Raw genomic sequence first — 14,680 nt, 5'->3', positions numbered from 1 at the left:
CATTTGATTTTTGTTTGAGTTTATCCACCTTTATTGAAGTTTTACTACCAAACACTGGCAGCAACCTCTTTTTTATACAGTCTATGGCAGCAACCCATCCTCCTGTCCTCTCTCTGCAACAGGATTCAAGATTCAAGATTCAATATTCTTTATTTGTCACATGCATAGTTTGTTTGTTTATTTCACATATAAAAAAGTAAAAAAAAAAAAAAAAAAAAAAAAAAAAGATATAACATATAAAATCCAAGACAATGTGAAGGAGAAATGCCCCCCCCAAAAACCTCCAGGGGCTTGTGAGGTGGCATTCTTCTCCAGTTCTAAGCTAATGAGCATACATTTGTGAAGTACAAAAACCATTCATACATAATAAATACAAACATGGTTGCACATGATTTAACATTGTACAATGCAATACAAAAGCTTGATAAACATATGATAAAAAAAAAATAATAATAAAAAATCCCAGTTTAGATAGGCAGACCATGTGGAAAGTATTGACTGGTTAGCAGGAGTGACTTTAGTGCTCTCCTAAATTGTTGTAAAGATGAGTTAAAAAAAAAAAAAGGTGCAGGTAATAAATTCCATATTCTAGTTATAGTATACACTTACAACAAGCAGTGAAATGAAATCCTGACTACATCCCCCAGACTGTGCTGTCCCTCGAGTAAAAAACTATGTTAAAAAAAAGAAGCAAGAAGGCATCTCAGTACAAAAACATACAAGTTTAAAATGCAGATCAAGTGCAAATCAAAGGGCAAAAGGGTTAGAGAGACAGAGAGATGCTCATGGCATGTTCTGATTCATTCTGACAGCTTGTGGATAGAAACTTCTTTTCAGTCTCTCTGTCTCCGCTGCAATGCTCCTGAACCGCCTGCCTGATTTCAACAGCTGAACTTGTAAAGCTTTGAGCTGTATGTTTTTAATATATGAAAAGTGGTTTATAAATAAAGTTTGATTAATTTGACTGCCTCTATTTTACTATTGTGATTTATTTTATGGTGCACTTTATGTGGACTGCTGTACTGTTAACCCCACCACAGGTCCTTAGTGTTTTGTTTTATTGGGTTTTTATCCTATTTCATGTTTATCTTGTAATGTTTTATCTGTGATGTGAGTGAATGTTTTTTGTCAGTGCATGTAGCCCACTGAAACAAATTCCATTCGACATGTCAATATGGCAATCTTAAATAAAAAAAAACGTATATAAATTATAGTGAAAAAAAATTCATATAGACATTCAAAATAATTTAGCGATACACAGGGCCGATGCAAGGAATTCTGGGTCCCCCTCTCCTCTCCTCTCTTCTCCTGTTGCACCTTGTAGTTTCTTCTTGCTAATCAATATGCAAGAAGACATTGTCTCAATATGTATGATGTGGGAGAAGGGATGAAAAAGTTGTGCTGTCCCACACATAGCTGGACACCTGGTTAAAAAAAAGAAAAGAAAAGAAAAACGCACATAACAAAGTTTCACACATTTGTCGGTCTTTTCTTGCAATGGCTGTGTTCCCTGGCTTGAGGTGAATCACATCAGTCTGGTACTCAGAGTGTTTTACTGGATTCCTATGTGAAAAATAATCTATGTTTAAATACTAGGCTACTGCTATGTTTTTATAATGAGGCAGGTCCACTTACTGCTGTAAATAAACATGATTTTTCTTTCATATGATTTGGTAGTGTTGATTAGATTTAGGGAGCTTAAACTAACTCTTTACTGGCTACCTGTAAAAGATTGATTTTAAGATACTTTTTACAATAAAGCACTTCATTGGACTAAGCACCTGAGTATATTGCTGAACTCCTCTCCTCACTCTCACAATCTCTACTTTTCATCCTACATACAAATTGAAAAACCAGAGGTGACAGAGCATTTTCAGTTGCTGGTCCAAAACTGTGGAATAATTTACCACACTCAGTTTGTTCTTCACCCTCTATTACTGTAATATCTTCAAAACCCATCTCCTTTCCATGGCATTTGATTCGGCATAGTATAAATAGGCTACTCCATCATCGTCTGATTTACCCACTGTTTTAAAATGTTCTTTCTCTCTTTGTATACTCTTTTATCATTGTTCTTGTGTTGCACATAATTGTAAAGCACTTTTGTCCACATTTGTTGTTTTTAAATGTGCTCTACTGTATAAATAAAGCAGACTTGACTTGACTATTATTTCTAACATTTCTAATAGCACTCTTCACTCACAATGGCCTGCTAATGTTGCTAAAGCTGAAGTTATATTCTGCCAAATCACAAAATAGTATTTGCCGCAGCCAAAGCTACAATATGTTTGCGTGAGCAGAACAGCTTTCATGCGCCTTGATGTTGACCCTAGTATAGAAGAGAGGCATGGACACTATTCTTCCATTAGATTTGACCTCGTTTGGCGTCTTGATGATGGTGATGAAGTGCCGTCTGACACGTCATTCAGTTCTCCAGTAGATAATGAGATCTGTGGACTGTGATGATGGCCATTATCAAATGATATAAATGACTTTCATCAAACCATTCAGTGAAGCCTTGTTCCGTCTGGATGAAGACCTTTCACTTTAATCTGTTCTTGGGTGCTTCACTTCAGATGGGCCTGTTACTCCCGGCTGTTTATGTGGATGTCATCATCATTGATAAAGGGAATTAAGTTAAAACCAGACATCCTGAGAAACTTGTGATGACATGCTGCTGCAGAAATGTTTGGTGTGAGTCAAAATGAAGCCACTATATGCACAAGAGGTTAAATAGTGAGTCTCCACACCAGATAGTTGGACCAGTCCCAGCCTGGTCAGATGCTACATGAACTGATGAAGCCTCTTGGATGAAGGTGAAACGTCTTCCTAGACAAATAACTAAGTCCAGTTGCTTTCGATTTATTGTGTTCAAGACTTAAATAAGACAGCTCTTAAATTTTCGTATGCCCACCATGGGCGAGCATTTCGCTCGCATTTGCCCCTAAAAAAAAAAAAACATGTGTGAACCAGGAAAATCACAAAAAAGAAAGAGCACAACCTGCGATTGGTCAAAAACTACAAATCCCACAATCCTCTGGCCTCAACAATAACAGTAGTTAGTGTAAGTAAGGGCAGGGACTTTGGTAAGGGAGAGTGGAGCTGTCGGTGAAAAGAGGAAACAACGCCACGTCTGGTCCTGTTCTATGTTGTTGGTTCACACCGTCACCGTTTATTCGTTACGTCCGCGGTGTAAAAGGCCGTGACGCAAAGACGCGATTTTTTTTTTGCGACGCAATACACCCGATTCTTTTATGGCGACGGGACCTTCGCGTCTTCGTCTATTTCATCGTGTTTGGTGGGAAGACCCAAAGGGGCTTCCCACTCAAACACGAGGAACGCTTTTTTTTCGCGCGAGCTTTTACGCGCAACCAAACGCGAGATACGCGAGATACGCGAATTAGCGCTCGTTTTCACTCGTTTCAAAAAAAAATTTCACTACAACAATTTTTTTTTTTTTTTTTTTTTTTTTTTCAAAGGAGGTTAAATCGAAAGCAACTGGACTTAGTTATTTACTTATTATAACTAAGTCCAGTTGCTTTCGATTTAACCTCCTTTGAAAAAAAAGTCTAGGAAGACGTTTCACCTCTCATCCAAGAGGCTTCATCAGTTCATGTAGCATCTGACCAGGCTGGGACTGGTCCAACTATCTGGTGTGGAGACTCAGTATAAGTCCAGTTGCTTTCGATTTAACCTCCTTTGAAATACTATGACCTGGACAAATGAGAATATGCACCGGCTATATACACAACAAAATGGGTCAATGACGTGATGCAACCAAATGTCAAGTGGTATAACTGGTATTTTTTCATAAACATCTGATTATATGCAGGAAAATAATTCTGGACTCATATGTGGAATGAGTAATTCACTTTTGCAATGCAACACTATGTTTCTTGACAAATATTATGCAATTTGTCACATTATTTAGAAAAAAAAACTGCTGTGTTTTTGGGATATGTCCTGCCCATGTTGCCAAAATGCAATAAAATTTAGATGGAGAAACATATATCTATTTCAATTTATGGTTTCCAAAGAAAGAATATTTTTTATAAGTACATTTCTTAAATCCACTGTAGGTGGATAAAATATTTTTAATATTTATCATTCATCATCTTGTGGGTACACCATTTGACATTTTCAGGGGCATCCAGTCTTACTTTTGTTTTAAAAAAAGAGGTTCAGATGTCATTTCAAATGACATAAAACCAACATGAATTCAAAATTTACATTTTTACAAATGGATGCATGCTTTAAAAGCATTTTTTTCAAGATATTTTAGAATTTATCTTCTTGTCAACCCTTATTTGTCACTGACCCACATATATGTACTGTATTAATATAAAGGTGCCTGATAAGAAAATATATGCTTCCGTGTTGTCATACCCAGAAACAGTATCAGAGTGGGAGCTCACACTTTTTTCCATTCTCTGTGTTTGTAGTCTTTGCCTGCCTCTGTTGAATACAAAATCAATCAGTCATGTACATTTACCCATGAAATCAGCCTCCACTAAAAGACAATGTGTGATTTACAAATACTCAGAACATAATTTCATTCATGGTCTGAAACTGGACACAACATTTACACCAAATTAACACGAGGGGGGCGACACATGGTGCCTCCGAGTGAGTTAAACTAGTATTAAAGAGTGGAGTCGTCTTAGTGTCTGAAACACTAAACACTGGATGATTATATTATTAACAAACTGGCTGTGTGTGGGTTTGTAGACCAGGTAAACCAACCCAGATTTTTTTTTTTTTTTTTTAGAAAAGCTGTCAAAGGAAACATCTAAATCACAGTTTTCCAATAAGAAAAATGCAGCTAAATAGCTCTCTAAAATAGTGTTACAGCATAAAGGGACATTTCCTTCATTACATGGGAAAATGTTAATCTGAAATCAATAGTGTACCTTACAAAAAATACACTGCCACTATTAGATCTGTATGAGACAGTTAATTAATTTAATTGGATTGCAATCTGAGAAATTGACCTTTTATTTTGGTATTATCATGTAAAAATGCAGCTACAGAAGCAAATCAGGCTCAGCTTTTCACGATGAACCACATGAGCTCCTTTAACCTCTGCCTCCAAGTATTAGCATTTGCCGGTATAAAATGGCCGATGAAGTGGAAATGTGGCAATTATGCAGGCAACACTACCGCCTGGTGGTGGCTTTATGAACTCAATTTGTAAGATTACAAAAAAGGCAGATTATCGAAGTAAATGCAGATTAAAAAAAAGCACCAAACTGCAGCCTCCACGGTGCTGATTTAAATGCACACAAATGCAGACAACTTTGAATTAAGACTGCGAGATTAAAGATAGATTTTCAAAACATTAAAAACTTTAATAAAAGCAGAATACAACATAGGGGCGAACTGAACACATGGATTTCCAATACAGTTTTAATCTAAACAAACGCCTGTAATGGGACGGGAGAAGTGGAAAAAAAAAGGAAAAAAAAAAAAAAAAAAAGAATTTACAGTTAACAAAACAGTCCGTGACATTTCTCCAGAAAAAAATACTTTGTCACGGTAAGTGTTTTAAGATCAAGAAACTCAAGCAATCGAGTCCCATGCTGCCCGACACTGCCACCAACTTCACTTAAAACCCTGAGTTCATGATGCAAAAATAACAGACACATCTGGCTGGTTTGCAAGACAAACAAACTCATTTCTGAGTGAGCAGTGACTGACATTAATTATTACGGCTTTACAAATGGTTCAAAACAAGTTAATTTTTTTTCACCCCCACCCCTCCCCTCCCTTCCCCTCCTCACTCAACTCAAAACATAACAAAAAAAAAAAAATACGATTCAATAATTCACAATTCTTAGTAGTAAAGTCCATAATGTGTGGAATAAGAGGACAGATGGGTCCGGGTGGGGGGAAGAGCCAGGGGTCCTTATCACAGTCTCATTCATTCCGTGTGTGTGGGTGATGGGCACTACTGCTTCATTTGAATGAACAAAACAAAGACCCCTACACCCCCCACCTGGGCTTGTGTGGTGGTGGTGTGTGTATGTGCATGAGAGAGTGTGTGTATGTATATGTGTGTGTGAATTCAAGTTCGTTGTAATCAGATTTTTTCCCCCATGAACATTTCAAAAAAACAAACAAAAAAAAAAAAAAACAAAGTGGAGGAGGAAGCCACTTTAATAGCCGCCGCCAAATCCTCCTCCCCTGCCGTAGCCGCCACCACCACCTCCTCCTCCTCCTCCACCTCCTCCACCACCACCACCGCCGCCTCCTCTGTTGTAAGGCGCCCCGCTCCTGTAGGAGTAGTTGCCCCCCTTCATTGCACCATAATTTGAGTGCTGTTGTCCATAGCCGTCCCCAAAGTCACCATTGCTGTACCCACCCCCCATCTGGTTGTCGTATTCTTCGTAGCCGCCTCCGTAGCCCCCTCCGTAGCCTCCTCCGCCGCCGTTGTAGCCCCCTCCGTAGCCGCCGCCGCCTCCGTAGCTACCCCCTCCGTAGCCTCCACCGCCGCCGTAGCCTCCACCTCCTCCGTAGCCGCCGCCGCCTCCTCTTCCCCCGCCGTAGCTCTGCATCCCTCGCCCTCTCCCGCGTCCTCCGCCTCTCCCGCCGCCGCCGCCGGAGGACATCTCCTGCTTGGTGAGCGCCTTCTTCACCTCCACCTTGTTGCCGTTGATGGTGTGGTACTTGGTGAGCACGGCTTTGGTCGCCGAGTCGGTGTCCTCGAAGAAGACAAAGCCGAAGCCCCTCTTCCTGCCGGTCTGCTTGTCGGAGATGATCTCGGCCTTCTCCACCACGCCGAACTGGGAGAAGTACTCGGTCAGGTTGTCCGGCTCGATGTGATCCTTCACGCCGCCGACGAAGATTTTCTTCACGTTGGCGAGGATGTCCGGGTTGTTGGCGTCCTCCCGAGCTATGGCCCTTTTCAGCTCCACGTTGTTGCCTTCGACGACATGTGGCTTAGCCGCCATTGCTGCGTCGGCCTCCTCCGGCGTCGAGTAGGTGATGAAGCCGAAACAGCGGGACCGTCCGAGCTGCTGGTTCATGACCACGACGCAGTCACTCAGCGTGCCGTACTGCTCGAAATACTTACGGAGGCCATCTTCCGTGGTCTCCACGTTCAGTCCTCCAACAAAAAGCTTGCAAAGTTTCGCCGTCATGATTGAATTTCTTCTGTGTGGACGGTAGGATGAGACCGTCCCTCTTCTTCTTCAATGGACGACGTCAGGGCGGGCCTTTCGACTCACGCGGCATCGTAAGACGTAGCCGTCGCTGATTGGTCGTCTTGAAAAAATCTCCACCCCCATTGGCTGGCGAGCGAGTCCCCGTTCTGCCGCCTTCCAGTCCTGTCGGAAATTTGAAACTCCTGGTTAAGAGGCGTGGATTTGTGATAGTCGTGTTCCTTATTTCCGTTTTTCCCCTCTCCTACTGTATGAAACTTAATAAAAATACATTAATGTAAAACACAAGCACGTAATTAATACTTTTGTTGCACAAATTGCTGTTGTATTATCCCATGGCATTAAATAACGCCGTGTCCTAATTAAGTCATTTAGGTTATATCGCTGGTACTGTACAACCAGTGAACACAACTCTGCAGCATAATGCCTACGGATATATAACTGTAAAAAACACGTATCCCGCAGAATTAAACCCTACTTACAACACCAAAAATCGACATTTCCACTACAATATGACTTCAAAGAATTACGACTGACCACATAGTTGTAGAAGAGGCCTGAAAATACATGATACAAAATCGTCTTTGACCAGTAGACTACTAGACCACCACTGCAGTCCAACTGTACGTCAAACACAGAGCTGTAAAATCACCTACAAAGTGACATAACCACCTGGCTGAGGCTCTGATATGATCTTTTTTAAGTAAAATTATGTAAGTAAAACTCAACACCTTGAATCCTTAGCAACAAATAATAAAATCAACTGAAGTCCATATTTCACATACTAGTTATGTGGTTTTCGATGGCCAGCACTGACCTGGTTTTCCAACACTAATTATTTATGTTCTGTAGCAGTGCTTGACATTTCAGTAATGTGTTTTACAGTTAAAAAAAAATACACTGGTCATATAGCTTTGGTTCTTATTAGGTGGCATTTAGAATAGACATATACCTTAACATTTTATGCTGGCTGAACTTCTCACAATAAATGAAACTTGTCTCCACTCCTCCCGCAGGCAGATGACTGAGCTGCTTAGTTCAAAAGAATCTGCAGGACAAAAGCATGATGCAACATGCCCATCCTGCTTTGAGCTGGTAATTTCTGCAATTGCTTCCTTAACTGCCCATTTTCGTGGTACTTCTGGCACAGCCTAGGCACCAAGAAAGCTGTAGTATCAGTTTTGGGAGACCAACCAACTGTTAAACTAGGCCATCAAGTTTTTTTTTTTGTCTGTTCCCCCCTCAGCACTTATCACCATACTTCTTGGCTCCTTGTCTTTGTTTAGTGTGATTCCCTCCTCACATGGTTCATACATGAAGATGCCCCGTGGAGTTTCTGATTTCTAGCAGGCCATGGGGAGCAGTGTGTGTGTGTGCATGAAGGTGACATGACACACTCCTCCTGACAATGATTTAATACTAGTTACAGGTAGCATTGCTCTGAGGTGAGCAGCAATATGCCATAAAAGGCAAGAGGGAAGAATACTGCAGGCCCAAACATGGATGAAACCAATACAGGGCATATAATATATAATTCTGCTTTGTAAATGTGAGAAATACACTGTATTGAGGTAACACCGACTGTAAACATACCTTTAGTTTAGAGGAAAACTCCGGCGGATACCTTTAAACAGCCACAACACTCACACTATAAGGTATAAAGACCATGCTTGCCTCCTTAGTTTCACTCAACAGGCAAACAATCAAAACACAAATACTCCTCCAACTGTGGCCTCTGAAACCTTGTACATTTTGACACCCGTTCATGACGTGGGTCATCATCACCAACTATGCCCGGTGTGAAAAACACAAAAAGTAACGTAACAAGTCTCTTGGTATATAAAAATAGATATATTTATTGTGGATTCATAAAAAGCACAGCCAACATAACAGATGTTTCCTTTTCCTACGGGACGATGAGAAGCATCATTAATCCTATAAAGAAGACAAAGTAAGATTTACACTCCAATCGGCATGTCAAGCATTACTCAAACACAATATTGTCACGGACTGTTATGACACGTTACATCTCATGAGACATCACAGGGTTTAGTCCGCTTTTATGGAATGAGATTGTCACTGCGTTGTGTTGGTTTTAGTGCTCCTTTCACTCACATCAGTACAGCCAAGGCATGAGGAGGTACATTATTAAACTGCCACTGGCACCGAAACAGTGTCTGATGTGTTAAATGTCATCAAGGGTTTCTTGATAAGCTCCCCGATAAAGACCGTTTGTCTTTATCTCAAGAGTATGATAAGAGACCGCTTCATGCACAGATCATTTGCCACTCAATCAGCAGCGTCCTTTCAATTTTGACAATGAAATGAAACCAAAACCAACTGAACATGACAAACACAAAAACCCTCAAACATGGCGCCCACTGGCCTCTGACACTCATGAAAACTGTGCACCTTCTTCCCCAGACTGTTCAATGCCAATTTTAGGTGCATTTATGAACTTGCAGGACAGATACACTGGTGTTGATACATTACAACCAACCTCTCATCATTGTGCAACATTGCTCTTGAGTTGCAACACTTGTCTTTAAAGGCTCGAGGGCTTTGTAATATAGGGAAACATGGCACTCTCCGAGGGGCAATTCCACACATCACGAGAGTTTCATTTTGTGTCATCAGCCCTTTTGCGGTTCATTTACAGATGCTGACCATAACGCACACCTCCCTACAATCATTTTGAATTGCTTTATAGATCCTGTGACATCTTTAGTGTGGTTAATATAAGTTGTTAAACAGGTCTTCACAAGCATTTGAGTTCAAATCAATGCTTCTTGTTTTGCAACAAATCTGCAGACAAATGTTGCCTCCAAGCTCCACTGGATTTTCAGCCAGATGAAATATGCCAACAAAGCAATTTACATCTTATTAGTTACATGAGCCTTGCAAGAGGAGCAGTGCACCGATTTAGTTTCCTGCAGAACCACACACACGTGACAAAAGTCACACACACACAAACCTTTGTCGGATTAAACTCTGTTGAATATAAAAAACACGAAGACATGATAATAATTTATTATATATAAATATATTTTGAAACACAGTGCCCAAATGCAAGCTTCTTCTCCAGGGACATCAGTTGTTCCGTCAGCGGTCTCCAAGATAAAGCTGAGACCTAAGATTGAAAGAAACCATAAACCCATGCCGCCACCTTCATTCTGCGCCCTCAAACTCTGCCATCTCCCCCTTCAGTTGATAACAAACGTACTGTACTCGATCTGCACCTCACATTGTACTCACCGAGCATCCTAAAAAAGAGACACTCCTGTCCAAACCGTTTAAGACCGTAACCTGTCATGCATGAGTATAAGTACACTTTAAAAGGGTCACTTCACAGGTCCATTGTTCTCTCTGCTGGTCATTTGGGTCAAAGAACATCTGGTTGCACTGGAGCACTGTGTTGTCAAACCCCTCCCCCATACCCCACTCCCACTCCCACCCACTCCCCCCAAACCTACAGACATCTCCAACAAACCCTGTCAGACAGATGGACCACTTTTTTGGGGGAGGAATCCTTTGTGAAAACTGACTTCACCTGAGGGGGAGAAGGCAGCACAACCACTCTCTCCGGTTTCCCCTCGGTCGGCATGCCGTGCCGTGGGAGACACACACACACACCCCCCGTCGTTTTTTCGGGGTGATGTCCTCCTTCGTGCCCCAGGTTACCGTAGCAACCTGAAGGAGATGGGAGAAGAGACAGAGTGAGAAACTGGACAGAGTTGGTTTTCCTGGAGGAGACACCAATTTACTTGTTCCATTATTCTCATTTAATGGTGGAACAAAGTCTGGGTCCCCCTTCCACCCACTTCATTAAAGTTCATTAAATAAGACCACATTAAATGCCCCACCCCCCCCACATTTGTTTTTTTTTTATTTTAAGATTAGCTATATAAAAGGCGCATTAAGCTATGAAGTGTCAGTTAAGTTGTTTAAGATTAAATAATGGCACACTTGTGCACCATCACCAAAGATAATCCATACAACGGTTGATCAACACAGAGTGAAGACAGGTTGATTTACATACCTAGTTTGCTGGATGTGGATATCCTAAAGAGATATTTCAGACTCCTATCACAATCGACCCCAGGTAATCAACAGGGTCCTGATGTAGCCTACAAACAAACTGCTACGGCTATTTTGGCTGGGATAGCCTACTGGAATACGAGTAAGAACACCTAAATGTAGGAATAATCAGATAATCAAGATAAATATCAGAGCCCTCATGTCGACATATAGATATATTAAAATGTGTAAAAAAAAAAAAGAGAGAAAAAAGAAATATATTAAAAAAAGTTATTAGCAATGTCTAAAAACCACAAAATCAAAAACAAGGTCAAACCCTACAAAGCCTACATGCATTGGCTGTGGGTAGACTAAATCCATTCATTTCACCCACCTGAGAGTAAGGAATAAACTGGGAAAGATGCCATGTAACTAAGATCAACAAGATGATGCCACTTATAAAACCTGTGGACGAACTTGAGGAAGCCTGGTTAAATAAGTAAAATAACTAAGCTAAGTGGTATAACGTTTTATTTAAAATGAACATACATAAGCATACCAAAGTGTTTTAACAGTAGGTTTGTTCTCCAGACATGAAAGTATACAATATACATTATATTGCTACAGGTAGATGGAAAATGAACAATATTTAGGTTGAAACTAGTTCTATGCGTGAGTTTGAGTACAGTATAGGGAAGGAAACAAGGAAACTGGATCCTGCAGTACCACTTTCCCGCCTTTGCTGAATGACCAGAGTAAATAATTAATACAAATTTAAGTATAACATAGCTATGAAATCCAAAAACCACATAACATGCTTTCTCAAACTCATACATTGAAAATTCACACTAAATTTTTCTTTACTCCAGGAAACAAAATCTAAATCTAATTGCTTAAAAATGTAAGATAATAAGATAATCAGAACTTTGTCAGCAAAAACAATCCTACATCGAAAATTTTTCCAAAAACAACGGGGTTGAACGCAAATAATAAAAAAAATAATCAACTCTAAACGACAACCGCACGCCATCAGCGTGGGAACATAAAAAGGGGATCAATCATTGTGTGTATTTTTATTCTTCATGTTATAATGTGTCCTAGTTGTTGTTGAACGGCAACAATGGCTGCTCGTTATTATCAGGTTTTCTGGGAAGTGACCTTCCTACCTGTTTGGGGTTTTGAGGTCTTCATTATGATTAGAGAGAGAGGGGGGGGTCTCTGTCCGTATCTCTGCCATGGTTGGGTTTCACGGCAGACGCCCCGTAACTGAATTTGAGTTTAGTCGTTCAAATCCTGGCTCGAGGTAATTTGTGGCAGGGGGGATGGGTGGTTGACTCTCCATTGTACAGTCATCTCCTAGTAGCCGCCGCCGTAGCCCCCCCTTGGATAGCCACCACCGCCGCCGCCGCCTCTGGCGTAGGGGGCCGCGCTCCTCTGCCCGCCGAAGGGGGGCCCTTTCATGGGGCCGTAGCCGGAGGAGTGCTGGCCGTAGCCGCTGCCGAACTCGTTGTACCCGTTGCCACCTCCGTACCCGCTGCCCTGGTCTCCGTAGCCGCCCCCGTACGGTCCGCCGTACCCTCCGTAGCCGCCGCCGCCGCCGCCGCCACAGTTGTAGCCTCCGCCATTTCCGTAGTTGTAGTTTCCGCCGTAGTCCCTGCCGCCGTAGCCATTTTGATTCCCCCTCATGCCTCTGCCCGGCCTGCCGCGGGGCGCCATGGAGTTCCTGTTGGCCGCCTGCATCTCCTGCTTGGTCAGGGCTTTCTTCACCTCCACCTTGTGTCCCTTCACGGTGTGAAACTTCACCACCACCGCCTTGTCGGCCGCGTCGTGGTCGGTGAAGTACACAAAGCCGAAGCCTCTCTTCTTCCCCGTCTCCTTCTCCGAGATGACTTCGGCCTTCTCGATCTGGCCGTACTGGGAGAAGTACTCGGTCAGGTGCTCCTCCTCGATGTCGTCCTTCAGGCCGCCGACGAAGATCTTCTTTACCTTGGCGAGGGCCTCGGGTTTGTTGGCGTCCTCTCTCGCCACGGCCCGCTTCAACTCGACCGCGTTGCCGTCGACGGTGTGCGGCCTAGCGGCCATGGCTGCGTCGGCCTCCTCCGGCGTGGAGTAGGTCACAAAGCCGAAGCAGCGCGACCGCTGCAGCTGCTTGTTCACGACCACCACGCAGTCGGTGAGGGTCCCGTACTGCTCGAAGTGCTTCCGCAGGCCATCGTCGTCGGTGTCCACGTTCAACCCGCCGACGAAAAGTTTGCAAAGCTGGTCAGTCATTTTTGATTTAAAACAACAACGAGACGAGTCTTGAGTCAAACTCGGTCGGTAGTTAATCTCAAAATGGTGGCGAGGGGGAAGAGCGCAGATGTTTTTATACCGGAGGGGGAAGCTTGATATTTGGCACCACCTCTTCCGGTCCACTGTTCTCTATTATGTATGAAAAGACGGCAATCGATATTCTGAAGTAAAATACACGAAACGACACATAAAACCCACAACCATTGTGATTAAAAGAAAAAGATACATTAACATAGACATTAAACCGTCGGAGGCAACAATTCAGGAGGAGGCTTTGTGCGTCACATGATATCTAAACCTTTATAAAGGCATCGACAAAGAACGTCTCTGGTATCGATGTATTGTTACAATATATGCCATCCTTGAAAATAAAACATTAAAACTGAATGAATAAAACGCTTTTTAATTTCATTTGATAACACGCTCACCCATGAATAAATGAAATGTGTGAATAATAACGCTTTGTGGAGCAGTGATGGTGCCTGTGGCGTTGCCTCAGGATGGTCTTGTATGTCAGGCATTATTGAGAAGTGGTTGCTGATTTCATTTTATATCATAAATAGGAAATTAGATCAGCTACAGCAGCATATGCAGGCTATTTAGTAGTTTGGATTGCAATAGTTAAAGTTAAATAAAACATAAAAATATGATGATAATTTCTCCTATGCAGATCACTTACCCTGTTATTGATTCACTAAATAAAACAAAAGATAGCTAAATTAATTGATCAAATACTCAGTTATTCAACAATTAACCTTATAAAGCATTTACTATCAGCCACTGATTTGAGTTTGTTAAAGCAGATTTGAGGGTTGTTTTATATCACTGTACTCAGAATTTAGATTTTTGGTCCATGAGGCCAAACAAAACTGAATTTTGAGACTTTCTCTTTCACAGTTTGCTGACATTTTGGAGAGTTGTTTGTTCAATTTAATAAAATAAAACAACCAATGGTTTAATCACATTTGATATTGATTGTAAATTCAATTGCTTGCAGCTCACCAAAACACTCAATTTTCATTTAAGCGCACACACAAAATAGTGTTGCTGGTGGCTTACACATTGTCTGTGGACCAAAACTGGGATCAGTTAGTTTGTTTGTACAGCCTTAACCTTGTCAAATTTACTTACTGCCATGAAATCTACATTACAGGTAAGTGATCACCCCACGACACTGCAGTACATTACCATCTGTATGCATGTTTTTCACT

General features: G+C 41.7%; 1 protein-coding gene across 1 annotated transcript; it reads right to left on the bottom strand.

The window, feature by feature from the left end:
* Positions 1-5,324: 5,324 nt before the first annotated feature.
* Positions 5,325-13,547, bottom strand: hnrnpa0a (heterogeneous nuclear ribonucleoprotein A0a). Its single transcript, XM_083981183.1, is given in 4 exon segments — positions 5,325-7,159; positions 7,162-7,222; positions 7,226-7,345; positions 12,537-13,547. Coding segments are annotated over 4 exon segments (2,097 nt in total). The 5' UTR covers positions 13,449-13,547; the 3' UTR covers positions 5,325-6,155.
* Positions 13,548-14,680: the final 1,133 nt, after the last annotated feature.

Source organism: Trachurus trachurus (assembly GCF_905171665.1).
Source record: "Trachurus trachurus genome assembly, chromosome: 10".
Classification (NCBI taxonomy): Eukaryota; Metazoa; Chordata; class Actinopteri; order Carangiformes; family Carangidae; genus Trachurus; species Trachurus trachurus.
This window is presented reverse-complemented; position numbering and strand designations above follow the sequence as displayed.